Here is a 17,867-nt window from a genome sequence, read left to right as displayed (position 1 = left end):
TACAAATCCCCTCTGAAATGTAAAGTGCTGCGGAATATGTCGGCGCTATAAAAATAAAATTTATTATTATTATTATTATTATTAAGCTATGAAACACATACCTTCTTATCCTCTTTCGGCATGACGCTGTACAACAGAGGCGGTATCGCGTTCTCCACTGCTTTACCGACATCAATACGAAAGGAATCGCTGGCTGGGATACAACTGAAAGCAACCATAAGAAAAGAATATAACCCAATCCTCAAAACACTATACACAACAGTAGAAATATACACAACTGTTCCAAAAAAATGAAGAGAACACTTATATCTCAAATTGAGAGTTTATGAAATCAAAAAATTCAGGTTAAAAAAATCTTTGAAATCACAGGCTCAAATTAGCATTAAAAGAACCCTGTCACCAGGTTTTCCCCATATAACGTGCGTCCAGCATATTTTCAGCCCTCTGTTACAGCAATCTGGCATATTGCGTATATGTTCCCAATCCCCACTGCAATGCAAAAAAAAAAAGGTCCTTTATTATACACACATAGACTGCGGTCCAGGCCGAGGAGCGCCCCTGGTTTTCATCCGGCACCTCCTCTCTTCTGACGATCAGCGTCCTTCCCTGCTTCATGTGGATGATGCGTCCTGTGTCATCCGCACAGTGTCCTGTATCGCGCTCCTGCGCAGGCAAACTTCTCACCGTCCTGTCGAGGGGCAGATCAAAGTATTGTAGTGCGCTTACGCCGGCTTTATTTCAGGGTCAAAGGCGCTCTTTGGTCTTTACATTCTCCACGTATGTGCACTACAATACTCTGCCCTCGGCAGGGCAGTGAAAAGTGCGCTTGCGCAGGAGCACAATGGAGGACACTGTGCGGATGACGTAGGACACGTCATCCACGTGAAGTAGGAAAGGAGGGCAATGATCGTAAGAGAGGAAGCGCCAGATCAAGACCAGAGACGCCCACCAGACAGGACCGCAGTGAATGTGAGTATAATAAAATGCATTTTTTGTGCCTGCCTGAGCGGATTAGGGACATATATACAATATACCAGAATGCTTAATGGTGAAAACCTGGTGACAGGTTCCCTTTAATTTCATCATGGCGACTCATATGACTCTGTAACATGCCTGTCTACACTCCTGTCAGTGTCTGGACATTCATTAATGTCTCTGCTATGAACAAATTTACATTTTCTTTTGTAGGAAAATATGAAAGGGAATATAAGAAGTCACCTGGCTGGAAGTTTATAGATAAAGCTTTGCCCGTCTTCGGTCCAGACGATCACTTTGTCCGCGGCTATGAAGTCTCCTCCTGTCCACGTCTGACCCTCCTCGCTCGGGACAGAACACAGCAAAGAATAATCCCCAGCGTCGAATACCTGAAAGGAGCCCATAGGGCAATCAGATGTCAGTGCCTATAGGTACCTTAGGCCCCTTTCACACATCAGTTTTTTGCCATCAGTCACAATCCGTTGGCTCAACAGATCGACAGATCCTTCGCAGATTGTCAAAAACAGATGTGACCACTCTATAGGCCTCTGATGACACACTGACCGGAGATAACCCTCTGGCAGTGTGTCATTATAGATAAGCCTCTTGCTTTACGGCACTACAGCATGAGAAAATTCTCACGCTGTAGTGCCGCAAAGTGACAGGTGAACTCCGGTGACCTGTCGGCGGAGTGATACAATGTGGAGGATTATCTCCATCATTGAATCACCGGAGCCCCTGGACAGTGGTCGCATCAGCTGATGTGACAGCTCTCCACGGGAGATCGTCGTGGGACAATCGTATTAATTGGATTATATCAGACACAGGGAGTATATTGTTGGTTTATTATTTTATTTTTTATTTTTTTTTTTTTATTTTACAGGTGATCGAGGGCTTCGGGGATTAGGTGTACATGGTGAGTATGGACTATATATGTGTGTATGGTTTTTTTTTGTGTGTTTTTTTTCTTCTTTTTTTTAACATTCAACACATTAGCCAGATGATGGGACTACTACTGTCCGATCATTGGCTAATGTGTCATTCACTGTCACTGTAGCAGGCAAAGTCCGATGGGACTTGTAGTCCCATTGGACGATGCCTGCATACACACACAGCCCCACACAGATCCCCCCCACACACGCACACACATATAGCCCACACACACCATACATGCACACAGGGTCGGAGCATGCGGTTAAAAAAAAAAAAAAAAAAAAAAAAGCTGAATCCGTCGCCGGATTCCGTCATTTGTCGGACAGCAACGGATCCTTCGCCCATAGGCTTCCATTCTAGCAAAAATCGCTGTCCGATTTTTCGACGTAGACAAAAAACGTTCCTATGTCCGCTGTCTCCGTCCGACGGACAAAGAATTTCCAACGGATCCATCAAACGTGCGACCATCCGTCGATAATACAAGTCAATGAGAAAAAGCGGATTCAGCGGCATCAGTCGCTGGATCCGTTTGTTTTCAAAATTCGACGGATTGTGACTGATAACAAAAAACCGGTGTGAAAGAGGCCTTACTCATCCATAAAGAAAAGTTGTACAACTTTTTAAGATACTTGGCTTCAGTTATGCAGTACATTTTAGGATCTCTGCTAACTGCCAGCAAGCTGCAACATTCCTGCTCATATAGAGTGACTGCAAATGTGTTATCGGAAGCTGGACAATCCCTTTAAAGGGAAGGTGCCGTGTTTTTTCATAATTTAATGTAAAAAAGAAAATAGTATAAAAAGATATTGTCCCCTAAGCTTGACTCAGTGGTGTGTATGTTTTTTTTTTACTGTATTAATGCAGCCACTGGGGGCTGCCATCTTACCTTTCTGGCTGCTGAACGATACTTTCCATGCTCATTTTCTGCAGTCCCTGGGCATAAGACACAAGAGTCGGCTGCTGACCCCATCTCTTTCATTGCGGCTGCATCAGGAGTGAACTGGCCACGCCTCTATGGGCAGCTCAATTCACAGCTGTAGGTGTGACCAGGCGCCATCTTATTAGAGCCCAGTGCTTTCCTTTTAGCTCCATTTACACTCAATTGCAAGCCCTGGATGCTGTACTGTTCCACCATAACAGGGCTTGGATGTTCACTCTGCACATACCAGCTGCAGGAGAGGATAGAGAACGAGCTCCTGGAGACCGAGCTGCTCTTTCCAAAACACCCGACCAGCTGCTGCCCCTGCAAAACATAGGAGGAGCTGCTCCCTGCTGTTTCAAAACACTTTGCAATCTGCTGGACATCTAATCCTATCCTGTGTGATACTGACTGCTGAGCCGTGTATCTAATCCTCTCCAGTGTGATACTGTGTGTGGAGCCGTGTATCTAATCCTATCCTCTGTGATACTGTCTGCTGAGCCGTGTATCTAATCCTCTCCTGTGTGATACTGACTGCTGAGCAGTGTATCTAATCAAATGCTGTGTGATACTGTCTGCTGAGCCGTGTATCTAATCATCTCCGGTGTGATACTGTCTGCTGAGCCGTGTATCTAATCCTCTCCTGTGTGATACAGACTGCTGAGCAGTGTATCTAATCCTCTCCCGTGTGATACTGACTGCTGAGCCGTGTATCTAATCCTATCCCGTGTGATACTGTCTGCTGAGCCGTGTATCTAATCCTATCCCGTGTGATACTGACTGCTGAGCCGTGTATCTAATCCTCTCCCGTGTGATACTGACTGCTGAGCCGTGTATCTAATCCTATCCCGTGTGATACTGTCTGCTGAGCCGTGTATCTAATCCTCTCCCGTGTGATACTGACTGCTGAGCCGTGTATCTAATCATCTCCCGTGTGATACTGACTGCTGAGCCGTGTATCTAATCCTATCCCGTGTGATACTGTCTGCTGAGCCGTGTATCTAATCCTCTCCTGTGTGATACTGACTGCTGAGCCGTGTATCTAATCCTATCCTGTGTGATACTGACTGCTGAGCCATGTATCTAATCCTATCCCATGTGATACTGACTGCTGAGCCGTGGATCTAATCCTCTCCTGTGTGATACTGTGTGCGGAGCCGTGTATCTAATCCTATCCTCTGTGATACTGTCTGCTGAGCCGTGTATCTAATCCTCTCCGGTGTGATACTGACTGCTGAGCCGTGTATGTAATCCTATCCCGTGTGATACTGACTGCTGAGCCGTGTATGTAATCCTATCCCGTGTGATACTGACTGCTGAGCCGTGTATGTAATCCTATCCCGTGTGATACTGACTGTTGAGCCGTGTATCTAATCCTCTCCTGTGTGATACTGACTGCTGAGCCGTGTATCTAATCATCTCATGTGTGATACTGACTGCTGAGCCGTGTATCTAATCATCTCCTGTGTGATACTGACTGCTGAGCCGTGTATCTAATCCTCTCCTGTGTGATACTGACTGTTGAGCAGTGTATCTAATCCTATCCTGTGTGATACTGTCAGCTAAGCCGTGTATCTAATTCTCTCCCGTGTGATACTGACTTCTGAGCCGTGTATCTAATCCTATCCCGTGTGATACTGACTGCTGAGCCGTTTATCTAATCCTCTCCTGTGTGATACAGACTGGTGAGCTGTGTATCCAATCCTATCCCATGTGATACTAACTGCTGAGCCGTGTATCTAATCCTATCCTGTGTGATACTGACTGCTGAGCTGTGTATCTAATCCTATCCTGTGTGATACTGTCTGCTGAGCCGTGTATCTAATCCTATCCTGTGTGATACTGACTGCTGAGCCGTGTATCTATTCCTATCCTGTGTGATACTGACTGCTGAGCCGTGTATCTAATCCTATCCCGTGTGATACTGACTGCTGAGCCGTGTATCTAATCCTCTCCTGTGTGATACTGACTGCTGAGCCGTGTATCTAATCCTATCCCATGTGATACTGACTGCTGAGCCATGTATCTTATCCTATCCTGTGTGATACTGACTGCTGAGCCGTGTATCTAATCCTATCCCGTGTGATACTGACTGCTGAGCCGTGTATCTAATCCTATCCCGTGTGATACTGACTGCTGAGCCGTGTATCTAATCCTATCCCGTGTGAAACTGCTCTCCTGAAATACTCTGTGCTGCTGTCACCCTGCTCCTCCCCCATATATCTCCCTCTGTGCCCCCCATAGACCAGCACACTGCTCTCCTGAAATACTCTGTGCTGCTGTCACCCTGCTCCCAGAATCCTTGCTGCCTGCCATCCTCGGTGACCGAAGACCCCATTACTCTCCTCAGATCCTGTCCTGGCGATGTGTGAAAGCGAGGCGACAGGGGCCTGATATATGGTGGAAGGAGCAGGGTGACAGCAGCACAGAGTATTTCAGGAGAGCAGTGTGCTGGTCTATGGGGGGCACTCTGTTCGGTGCCAGGGATTGTACATAGAGCGCTGTGTGTTATATACATGTGTTAAGGGTTAATACTAAAATCAGAGCTTAAGTTTCACTTCTCCATTTCTTTGTAAGGTTTCGTTTCTCCGTTTTTGTTGTTGTAAGATAAATTTTTGTAATTGGCATGGGCTGTCATGAAACCAGACTGTTCCCATCTGTATAAGATAAGGGAGGTGGGAATGTTAAACTCTGAAGAATATGCCATTATACTACTTTCTACGCTATCTAGGTACGGACATATATGTAGTTTCCGGTTTTCTTGCAATATTATTGGCTTATAAAGTGAAATGATGCTATTGGTACTTGAGAACCTTGTATAATTAAGCAAAAGATTATAAAAGATGTGACTAAAATAAAGGGGCTTAGTGATCTGCCTCGATCCTCCCGTACAGAGACCCCAGTCTCCGTGTGGTCATTTGAGTTGCTAGCAACACTGGAATAATTTGGAAATCACTGGCTCAACCGTGAAGGGTTAATTTAACTCTCTCCTTATCAGCTTGGCGCGCAACGTGGGGCCCCTGAATAGGGACGCCTCAGCCCCCGGAGGACAACAAGACAAAGGACCCTCGGAGCGGACACAGGTGTTGGAAAATTGGGACTGATCACCCCCCACAACCACGGTAAGTTGGCAGTTATACTGTTCAGACTGACCGTTGGTGTGGTTTTCCTGTGCTTGTTGCTGCAAAGAGGATCTGAGGTTTGTCCCCTGGTGGGGTGATTCATGGGTGGAATCATATAGAGGTGCAGTCCCGTTGGGGGCCCAGTGCTCGAACCGTACCTCATAAGGGACGGACACCCCGGATTGACCAGTGATTGTGACTCTTTTTATAGTCAAAATATCCTGAAATTCCCGATCATTATTAGTATTGGGCGTGGTCATGTGATCGAAGATGGGTAGGATACGTAACTCAGGTATATATAGTAAGATATATATAACCAGAGGTGTCCGGAGGGAGAGTCTGAGACGCCCTCCTCCTTTCACTGAGTACCACGAATTTTGGGCAATCCCAGAGGGGGATTATTGACCCGGTGGAACAAACTGAGGCCGCTCCAGTATTGTGCACAATTGAAGTAAGGGTATTTAGCTGTAAATGAGAGAATCTGTGGAAGGAAAAGAAGAATTTTGTGGCTTGGCACATGTATAATACAAAATAAAATTGTGGTACCGTGTTAGCCAGAAAAATAGATGTAATTATTCAAGGTGTGATACCTTTATTGGCTAACCAGAGAAATTATATTTGCAAGCAAGCTTTCAGGGCTCAAAAGGCCCCTTCATCAGGCTAGATTACAAGTGAATCACTGAGAAAAGATGGCAACATTTAAATAGGAATTACAACAGGACATGAGATGATGCTAGCTATAGACATGCCAAGGAAATCAAATTAAGGTTTTTGTTACACATGCAGATGAGGACCAAGTGTTCTATTAGAGATCTGAAGACCTTCTTGTGGAGGTGTGAATTGTGTCCATGTAATGAGTCATGACAGCCCAGTCCTATTGTTAGCGATTGGAACATATTTATAAATTTAAACTCCCAAATCTTCCTTTCTCTGTCACTATTAAAAAAAAAAAAAAAAATGAAAAATGACCTTTCAATATTAGGACTTTTAGATCTGCCAAGCTGTGTCCAGGTCTAGAGAAGTGTATCCCTACAGGTGTGTCCAGCTCAGTCTTTATCGTATGTCTGTGCAGATTCATCCTTGTTTGTAGCTTTTGCTTAGTTTCCCCGATGTATGTCCCTGCATTGCACCTTGTACACTGTGTCATGTACACGACATTGAAGGATGGACATGAGAAAGAGTCCATGATCTTATAGTCCTGATTTGTGTTGGGTATGGGGACTTTATCTGTTGGTGATATGTGGGGGCAGGTCTTGCATTTCTTACTGTTACAGGGACTGTGCCTGTCTCTGAAGGTGATGTGAGGGTACTTCTGACAAGGATATTCCTTAGGTTGGGAGGCTGTTTGTAGGAGAGAAGTGGCAGTTCCGGGAATATTGCTTTCAGTCTGTGGTCTCTGTGGAATATGGGTTGGAGGTCTGCGATGTTTTTCTGAGTGATTATTATTATTATTATTTATTGTTATAGCGCCATTTATTCCATGGCGCTTTACATGTGAGGAGGGGTATACATAATAAAAACAAGTACAATAATGTTAAACAATACAAGTCATAACTGGTACAGGAGGAGAGAGAGGACCCTGACCGCGAAGGCTAACAATCTACAAGGGATGGGTGAGAATACAGTAGGCGAGGGTAGAGCTGGTCGTGCAGCGGTTACTGCAGGTTGTAGGCTTGTCGGAAGAGGTGGGTCTTCAGGCTCTTTTTGAAGGTTTCGATGGTAGGTGAGAGTCTGATTTGTTGTGGTAGAGAGTTCCAGAGTAGGGGTGATGCGCGAGAGAAATCTTGTATGCGATCGTGGGAAGAGGAGATAAGAGGGGAGTAGAGAAGGAGATCTTGTGAGGATCGGAGGTTGCGTGCAGGTAAGTACCGGGAGACGAGGTCACAGATGTATGGAGGAGACAGGTTGTGGATGGCTTTGTATGTCATGGTTAGGGTTTTGAACTGGAGTCTTTGGGTAATGGGGAGCCAGTGAAGGGATTGACAGAGGGGAGAAGCTGGGGAATAGCAGGGGGACAGGTGGATTAGTCGGGCAGCAGAGTTTAGAATAGATAGAGAGAGCAGAGGTCTCTGAGGTGAGGAGGTGGTATGTGAGTGGGAGACGCTGAATGTCCGGTCTGTTAGGTATGATGAGATCCAGGATAGGGCCAAGTCTGTGATGCCAAGAGATGAGAGGGTCTGTAGTAATAGGGAATGGTCCACTGTGTCAAAGGCAGCCGACAGGTCCAGGAGGAGGAGTACAGAGTAGTGTCGCTTGCTCTTGGCGGTTAAGAGGTCATTGGTGACCTTAGTAAGGGCAGTTTCGGTGGAGTGGTGTGACCGGAAGCCAGATTGTAAGCGGTGGAAGAGGGAGCAAGAAGAGAGATGGGAGGACAGTTCAAGGTAGACGTGTTGTTCCAGTAGCTTGGAGGCATAGGGGAGAAGTGATATAGGGCGATAGCTGGATACAGAGGATGGGTCAAGAGAGGGCTTTTTGAGGATAGGCGTGATAGTAGTTGTAGTTTTCTATCCTCATTGTCTGAACAGATCTGAATGTACCTTAGAGCTTGACTGTAGGTTGTAGAAAATGGATTTGGGATTTTGAAGAGTTGAGGGTGAGTTTGATGTTTGGGTGGAACTTGTTGCACATGAATTGTGTGACGAAGGTGTTAGGAAGAACAGAGGAAGTGAATTCTGATTGTTTTTATTGCTATGTGGAAAAAGGAAAATTGTCTAACACGGTGAAAAAGACAGAAAGTGTTGTGGTACAGGAGAGAATTGAGAATGTGATTAACGGAGACGACACTGAGATCGAGGTTAATGTGTCAGGGAAATAGTTAAAAGTGATGATTTGAGAAAAAAAAAAAAAAGCAAGCTAACAGCTGCAGCTGCTTCAGTACCCCCTCCCATCTTAGCCCACACCATATCCCCCTTCGCCCCCACCGCAGCTGCGAGTGCACAGCCAATCTCTTATCACTGGAGCACGCAGCAAACTCTGCCCCCCCCCCTCAGACTTCAGCTACTGGGAATCCTGCTCCTCAGCCCCTCCCTGCTAATTCTGGCGATGCGCCAGACTCGAGCACTATCAGAGATTGTCATTCCCCTGCTGTTTTGATCGGAGTAGATGGTAGACCCAATTAATATACTTTTATAAACCCTATTTCTGTGGGACCCTTCCCCGAAGTTACTGCCCAGTTTGTAATCTCTCCCACATGCCCTGTAAATTTACTAGGGAGAGATTTATTATCACAGTTCCGCTCCTGAATACAATTCCAAGATGATGGTCAGATGGGTTTTTTTTGTTATATAATCCCTATGTAGATGAAGACAGTGAGGAAATCTGTATTTTGCATGCCTTTCCTACAGTTATGATGGCCCCGATATGGCCCAGATCCACCCCCAATATTGCCTGAGGATCAATCACTCACCCCATACCTCTAAGAGATACTATCTAAACTCCTGTCAAAAGGGCGAAATGATATAGGGAAAATGCCAGTAGAACCAGTAATTGTTTCTCAAACCTGGTGCCTAATCCTCACACTTTTTTTATCCCAAATACCCCAGGATGCTGCTTGGTTTACAGTTATTGATCTTTCCAATGCCTTCTTTAGCATTCCGTTACACTCAGACTGCCAGTTTCTATTTGCATTCACTTAGCAGGGACAACAGTTAATATGGACAGTTATGCCACAAGGGGCCCAAAACAGTCCCAACCAGTTTGCAAAAAATATGAGCAGGTGTCTTTTGCAATTGCTGCCACTGTTAGCCTCCTTAAGTATCTGGCAGCACTGAACTGTCGGGTTTCGGCCTCGGGACTTCAGTTCTGCCTTGGTCAAGTGATATTCTTGGGTCACTGTCTCCTTCAGGGTGCCAGACACCTCGCAGAAGAAAGAAAAATAGCTGTCAGCTCCCTTCCTTTCCCAAAAGATGAAACTGAACGCCAGCGTTTTCTTGGACTATGCACTTATTGTTGTCAGTGGACACCGGATGCATCCCGCATAATGCAACCCCTTTACAACGCCTTGAAAGACGGTATAATGAACTATAAGGAAAGATGGCAGTGATGAGGATTACCTCCAACATGACTGTTCCCAACTACTGACTGAAGAAACAGCTACTCCACCAAATGCCAGTGAGAATCCACTCCCAAATCCTGATCTGGTGTTATACACGGACGGTTCAAGATATGCTGACGAGTTTGGTAGATTCCACACGGGATATGCTGTTACCACAGAGGACACTGTAGTGCACGCAGCTGCACTCTCGCCCTCACTGTCAGCACAAGAAGCAGAACTCCAGGCTCTGTCTACTGCATGTACTTTGGCCAAGAACAGACGGGCTAATATATACACGGACTCACGGTATGCATTTGGTATTGCTCACGATTTTGGGGCTCTATGGGCCAATCGAGGGTTTATTACTACTGCCGGAACCCCAGTGAAAAATGCTGAAGCTGTTAAAGCCCTCATGGATTCGATCAAATTACCTACTCAGGTGGCCATTATCAAAGTTAAGGCGCACGGTCCTAGGAACAGTCCACAGACTGTTCGCAACACATTTGTGGATATGCAAGCAAAAGCCGCCGCTCTCTTATCCGTTGAACCAACTATACCAACTATGGTGACCACACGCTCTCAGCGTAAACAGTTACAAGAAGCATTGACCATACAAGAACCTGATGATCTACAACAGACTGAAGTTTTCTGTCGGACCCCGCGAGACCGCTTAATGACGATGCAGAGAATGTCTCCAAAGGAAGAGGTGAAGCAATGGAAGACTGATGGGGCACGAATGGATAATGGTCTCTGGAAAATGGACTAACTCGTGTGTCTCCCTAAGCGGATGTACCCTGCTATTGCCATATGGGCACATGGACCTACACATCGAGGAAAGAATCAGGCCCTCGCACTGGTGCAAAAATTCTACTGGGCCCCGGTTCTCCAGTTGGCCGGAAGCATTCCCTGTTACCAACATGACTGCAAAGACCACAGCGAAGAAACTGGTGATGGAAGTTATATGCAGATATGGGGTTCCAGAAGTTGTTGAAAGTGATCAAGGCCCGGCCTTTTCTTCTCATGTGTACCAAGAAGTTCTGACAATGCTTGCATCCACTGTGGCCCTCCATACTCCGTACCACCCACAATCCAGTGGGAAAGTTGAGAGGTTGAATGGCACACTGAAGGGACAATTGACCAAAATGATGCAGGAGACTACGGATCCATGGCCGGAGCTCCTACCCATTGTACTATACCACATTCGTACTACCCCTATTGCAAAATATGGCCTGTCCCCATATGAGATATTGTTTGGTGCTAGGCCCCCAGTTGTAAATTTCCAGCCTTAGCAGTTATCAGAAGAGACTGACCGTGTTGTTCAATGTGTTATTCAGCTTAGTAAAAATCTTGCTAACACCTATGTTCTAGTTTTCTTTTCCTTTCCAGATTCAGCAGAAACCGGCACTTGTCATAACCTGAAGCCTGGTGATTTGGTAGTCGTGAAGAGGCATGTCAGGAAGCACGGACTAGAACCCTTGTATGACGGTCCCTATCAAGTTCTCCTCATCACCCAACAAGCCAATAGCAAATGAAGGGGCATAATGTTTTGGTTTTCCGCATTTTTCATATTATTATTGGTAGAAGTTAAAAGTTAAAGTTAGAAGATATTCAATGACTCAGAGATTAATACGATAAAGACAATGATCGTACTAAGGACAGTTGGTGGTCAGACACCTTCTCCATTCTCAATCCAGCCAATAGATTTAGGGGAATTGGGGGCTGAATAGCTGGGATCTTACAAAGCTTGTTACACATTGCTGCCTGTATCCTTGTTGTATATGTGATACTAAAACTTGTTCTTTGGTGTATTTCTGTATGTATTAGGAAATTCTGCACTAAGACAGCTAATGATGATACCAAAGGTGTCGTTGCCCCTGCTCTTCTCTGCACCGATCTCAAAAGGCTACTTGATGAAGATGTTGAAGCCAAGCACATGGCTACCTACAAAAGCTCCCCATCACCGTCATCAAAAATTGCTATTCGTGAACTGCAGTATACAGGGGGGACGGGTGCGCCGCGACAGCCATGACTGGTAACACGGCATCAGTCATGTGAAGACCAGTACCCCTCAAGCTGTTAGCTTGGGATAGCACGTCTGATGCTGCATATGTGTTAAAAAATTTATCTAGGGGGGAATGTTAAGGGTTAATACTAAAATCAGAGCTTAAGTTTCACTTCTCCATTTCTTTGTAAGGTTTCGTTTCTCCGTTTTTGTTGTTGTAAGATAAATTTTTGTAATTGGCATGGGCTGTCATGAAACCAGACTGTTCCCATCTGTATAAGATAAGGGAGGTGGGAATGTTAAACTCTGAAGAATATGCCATTATACTACTTTCTACGCTATCTAGGTACGGACATATATGTAGTTTCCGGTTTTCTTGCAATATTATTGGCTTATAAAGTGAAATGATGCTATTGGTACTTGAGAACCTTGTATAATTAAGCAAAAGATTATAAAAGATGTGACTAAAATAAAGGGGCTTAGTGATCTGCCTCGATCCTCCCGTACAGAGACCCCAGTCTACATGTGGTCATTTAAGTTGCTAGCAACACTGGAATAATTTGGAAATCACTGGCTCAACCGTGAAGGGTTAATTTAACTCTCTCCTTATCACATGGATGGACCGTCTGCTTGTCTGCTCCACAGAAATCCAGGAAACATTTCTGCTGATTGATGGCCTGTTCTGATCCAGACTTTACCTGCAAAGACAGTCAGTAACTTTGCAGGCCCCATCAAAATGGCTGCTCACTGTGTTACTAAATGTCATCCTCTCTTTTCCCTTAGCAAACACCTAGAAGGGGAGGAGAGGAGACATCACAACCATGTCAGCAGATTCCGCCCATAATTACTGCAGGGCAGTAATGTGAGCTAGTTGTACACTAGGTTTTTGTGCCAAATTTCAGTAGCTGCTCCCCCTAGTGTTAACAAGTGGAAATGCCAAACTTTTTAAAATTATTTTTCATATTTTACAAAATTAAAAACAAATGATAATATTTTTTAAGAAAATGTAAACATTAATTCACATTTTTTCAATTTCAACATTTTTGGATGGCACCTTCCCTTTAATGAGTCGTGGGTCTCCGTTTATTGAACCAGATAAGAAGTCTCTGGATAAAAAGATTAGCTTTTATTCACTGACAGCAAGCATAAATCTTTTATAAAGACTTAAAAAGAAATCAGGATTAATAAATTTGTTTCTTTAGCCTAGGACAGCACCGTAAAAAGCCTCTTGCGATCAGCCAAGTAGGTGGCTGGATGGCCTCGTATAGGGCTCCCTGTAGCTCAGGACTGGGGAGCGGCAGGGAGTCAATGTGCTGCCACATAATGCCTCACCTCAAAACAGAATATCCCTAAAAAGCAATATTTCTGCTAAAAAATGGCTCCATAATTGGGCTTTAACAGAAGCAACTGAAGATTGCTGCTATTAACCAATTAGATTCTGTTGTTGCTGCTGTTAATCATTTAGATTTTTTTGTCAATCACTGACTGCAGCATTTAAATGGTCGGGTTGCCCCTCCAAATTTGCAATCCCAGGATGCTGATCAATTAGGATACATACCCTGTTGCTGCCATCTTGGTCCTCCTGTAAAGCCCAGCTTGTGGATGAACTTCATAGGAGAACACAATTTTGGCTGTATAACTGCAATACTGAGGTTTTATACTACTACCACAAAAACAGTGTACAAGTTGGGTGTTGCCGTAATGATTCTGACCCAGAGAATAAAGTCATCAGGTCATTTTTACTGCATAATGAACACCGTATAAATGAAAACCATAAAATAATAGCTCCTGGAAAAAGGGAAGTAAAAAAGAAAAGAGCAAAAAACGAAAAGTGGCCCTGTCCTAATGGGATTTCAAAGCCCTATAAAAACATCCTTGCAAACCCATCCCTGTTTGTAGATATTACTTTAGACTTACCCTCCAATATTTTGCACAGACAACCAAAAGTGAACGCTGTGTGAACGCACAGATGGAGATGCTCTGGCAATTCTGGCAATAAATAGGTTTAGATTCTTCTTCAAACACCGGTTCTGTGTCCTGCAAAAAGGCAAAAAAAAGAAAATTCTACAAACACCAAAAGGAACAGCACCTGGGGCAAAAACCACCACCTAACCTTACTCTGCAAAGTCTGCACAGTCCCTAATACTTTGGCCAAATGCCATATTTATTAAACCCCTGCAATTTTTGACAAGTGGTTGTGGCATTTTGATATATTCATTTAAAGGTTTTGCAAATTGGTAGTAGGTCAAAATGTAGAAGTCTTCATTCTGGTCCTCTTCTCATGTAACATTATTAAGTGGCACCCAAGGTGTAGGGTTATCAGACAGTCACTGCTCAGTCTTAATTTTAATAAAGGATCTGGCCAACTAAATGCCTTTACAAAAGGAGCGATAAAACAATAGCACACAGAAAGCTGGCTGATTGCTGCTGTTAACCATTTAGATGCTGCTGCCAATCACTGACATTTAAATGGCTGGAATGTCAGTGCGATCAGGGGTGCAGAGAAGTGACCGTATCAACCACAGGACTCTGTCGCTGCCATTTGGGTCCTCCTATGAGGTCCATTCAGAGGCTTCATCTGTTTTTGAATAATTTTTCTTTTCCTTTCCCATACTGTGCAAGTCGATGGCTATGTACAGTGGCTTGAAAAAGTATTCACCCCCCTGGCTTTTTACCTATTTTGTTACATTACAACTAGTATGTTAATAGTTTTGTAATCTGATTTGTGCATCATGCATCAGCACTAAATAGTCTAAGTTGGTGAAGTGAGAAAAATACAGGAATAAATTAAATTTATGAGATCAAATAATTAAACATTGGCATGAGCATATGTATTCACCCCTTTTGCTATGAAGCCCTTAATTTCTGGTGCAAGCAATTCTCTTCATAAGTCCCATGCTTAGTGACAGGACATTTCCCCTGTGTGCAATCTAAGTGTCACATGTCTGCCAGTATATACACTTTACCTTCTCTGAAAGGCCACAGAGGCTGCAACACCATTAACAAGAGGCACCACTAACCAAACACCATGAAGACCAAGGAGATCTCCAAACACCACCATGAAGACCAAGGAGATCTCCAAACACCACCATGAAGACCAAGGAGATCTCCAAATATCACCATGAAGACCAAGGAGATCTCCAAACAAGTCAAGGACAGAGTTGCTAAGAAGTACAAGTCAGGGTTGGGTTATAAAAAAAACATCCCAATCTCTGATGATCCCCGGAGCACCATCAGATCCATTATCATCAAAGGATAAGAACATGGTACCACAAAAAAACTGCCAAGAGAGGGCTGCCCACAAAAACTCTCAGCCCGGGCAAAAAGGGCATTAATCAGAGAAGCAACACAGAGACCAAAGGTAACCCTGAAGGAGCTACAGAGTACCCAAGCAGAGACTGGAGCATCTGTCTATACGACCACAATAAGCCGTACACTCCATAGAGGTGGCCGTCATGGAAGAGTAAGCAGAGAAAAGCCTTTACTTACACACAAAAATTGTAAGGCTCGTTTTGAGTTTGTCAAAAGACATGTGGGAGGAAGGTGCTATGATCGGATGAGACCAAAACTGACCTTTTTGACTACCAAGTTAAACACTATGTCTGGCGCCAAATCAACACGGCTCATTACCCCAAGACCACCATGCCCGCAGTTAAATATGGTGGTGGCAGCATTATACTGTGGGGATGTTTTTCGGCAGCAGGGAAAACGGTCCGAGTCGAGGGGAAGATGGATGGTGAAAAATACAGGGATATTCTTGAGCTAAATCTGTTTCAGTCTGTCAGTGATTTGAGACTGGGATGGAGGTTCACCTTTGAAAAAGACAATGACCCAAAGCATAAAGCAACACTCGAGTGGTTTAAGGGGAAATGTGTAAATATTTTGGAGTCAAAGCACAGACCTTAATCCAACTGAAAATCTGTGGTCAGACTTAAAGTTTACTGTTCACCAGAGGAAACCATCTAACTTGAAGGATGTGGGGCAGTTTCGCCTTGAGGAATTGGCAAAAATCCCATTGGAAAGATGTAGAAAGCTCAGAGAGACTTACCCAAAGCGACATTCAGCTGTAATTGCCGCAAAAGGAGGCTCTACAAAGTACTGACTTTAGGGGGGTGAATAGTTATGCACACTGAAGTTTTCACTTATTTTGTCCAATTTGTTGTCGGCTTCACAGTAAAAAGAAAAAATGTTCACAGTTGTAGGTATAGTCTTTACCATTGCATGCCGCAGTAGTAACCTTCCTTACCTGCATGCGGTGTACCTCGGCAGTAATAATCCAGACTTTCAGGATGCCAGTGACCGAGACGGCTACGACTGTGTCTTCTACAAAACAAAAACATGTCACAATTTTTTTCAGCTTTTAATTTCAAGCAACTGTTCAGTCTCACCAGTCTCCTCATCAGGTATTTTATCAGTGCTTGGGTATGGATACAAAAATACTTACCTCCCCTGCGTCCCCCGACTGCTCCTCTTTCAGCAGAACGCAGGCAAGATCCCTTCTGACAATTCACTTATAGATGACGGCTATTAAAGACCCGTGTAAGCAATGTCTCAGACTATCACTGCCCCCATACTGTCACTAAAGACAAGCGATGATCTGAAGTGAAGTCACAGCAACACAAGCAGTCACCATGGCTGCCGCTGAGAACATGGCTAAAGGCCGCTATGGAAATCTTAGTGCAGCAATGTCAAAGAAGAGTAAGACTGATCAGCCATGACATGACATCACCTATCTGCAGGAGACATGATAAATGTATGATCCCTGGTGGTCCACCTACTGAAACCGCCGCTAATCCTGAGAGTACCCAATGCGAATGGAGCGACAGTGAGCAAGTGTCGCCACTGGTGAATGGAGCAACAGCGAGCATGAGTCACCATAGGAGAACGGAGCGATACCGAACCCTCGTGACCACCAGTGAACAGAGTGGTCTTGAGCATGTGTCACCAATTGTGAATGGAGCGATGAACACACAAGCTCACTATCGCTATAGTAACACACATGGACCCTTGTTAAATTGATTGATGGGGGTCCCACACAGTAAGCCCAACAGTAACCACTTCCTGCTATGTTGATTGACATCTTGCTCCGCACTCACACACATGCTGGCAAGCAGACTGTCAGTTAGACTGATTTCACTCGTTCTGATATTTCCAGGACCGGAAAAACCAGTACCGGAGATATCAGTGTCCCCCCATTTCCTTGTAGATTGTAAGCTTGCGAGCAGGGACCTCACTCCTAATGTCATTGTTTGAATTGTCTTAACTTGTATTGAATTTATTGTCTGTACATGTCCCCGCTTAATTGTAAAGTGCTGCGGAATATGTTGGCGCTATATAAATAAAAATTATTATTATTATTATTATTATCAGTGTCCGTGTGTGTAATATTTGTGGCATATGTGTGGCAACCATGTGCTGCATCAGTACCACACGTACTGGCGCCTGGGAAGCAGTGGCAGTGTTAGCGCTGTTTCCCGGCAACAGATACTGAAGACCGCACTCATCATTCTCCTCTGCTCTGCCGGCTATCAGAGCCAGCTGTTTAGAAATATATTCAACTGATAACAGTGAGAAAAACCAAAGGGAAAAAACAATGTGTATATACCCTAATGAAAATAAATAAGTAAAAAAGCAAGTGCATTAAATAACATAGGTTACTTGGTAAACACTGTTTTGATAAAAAAAAGTATAAACCTGTCCCACCACGGCAAGGTGTACCCATTTGAGACCGTAACTACACTAACAGTAACACCTACCTAGTGTGAATAGTGGCAGAGACTACGGGACCATGGGATGTAGGATATGTATGACGGGTATATGGGCACGGGACTATGGGATGGAGGATATGTATGACGGGTATATGGGCATGGGACTATGGGATGG

At 44.4% G+C, this 17,867-nt stretch overlaps 1 protein-coding gene across 9 annotated transcripts in view; it reads right to left on the bottom strand.

The window, feature by feature from the left end:
* WDR7 (WD repeat domain 7) overlaps positions 1-17,867 on the bottom strand; it is a 402,328-nt gene that overhangs the window by 337,829 nt on the left and 46,632 nt on the right. For all 9 annotated transcript variants that reach the window (XM_073584835.1, XM_073584827.1, XM_073584830.1 and 6 more), the window contains 4 exons: positions 16,231-16,307; positions 13,902-14,021; positions 1,219-1,364; positions 102-204 (listed from right to left, as the gene is read on the bottom strand). In XM_073584835.1, the coding sequence (XP_073440936.1) occupies positions 102-204; positions 1,219-1,364; positions 13,902-14,021; positions 16,231-16,307 (446 nt within the window). The remainder of the gene's footprint in view (positions 1-101; positions 205-1,218; positions 1,365-13,901; positions 14,022-16,230; positions 16,308-17,867) is intronic.

The sequence above is a fragment of the Dendrobates tinctorius genome, unplaced genomic scaffold, assembly GCF_039654945.1.
Source record: "Dendrobates tinctorius isolate UK_male_01 unplaced genomic scaffold, ASM3965494v1 ptg000085l, whole genome shotgun sequence".
NCBI classification, from domain to species: domain Eukaryota; kingdom Metazoa; phylum Chordata; class Amphibia; order Anura; family Dendrobatidae; genus Dendrobates; species Dendrobates tinctorius.
The sequence above is the reverse complement of the archived record's forward strand: the minus strand, read 5'-3'. Positions and strand labels throughout refer to the sequence as shown.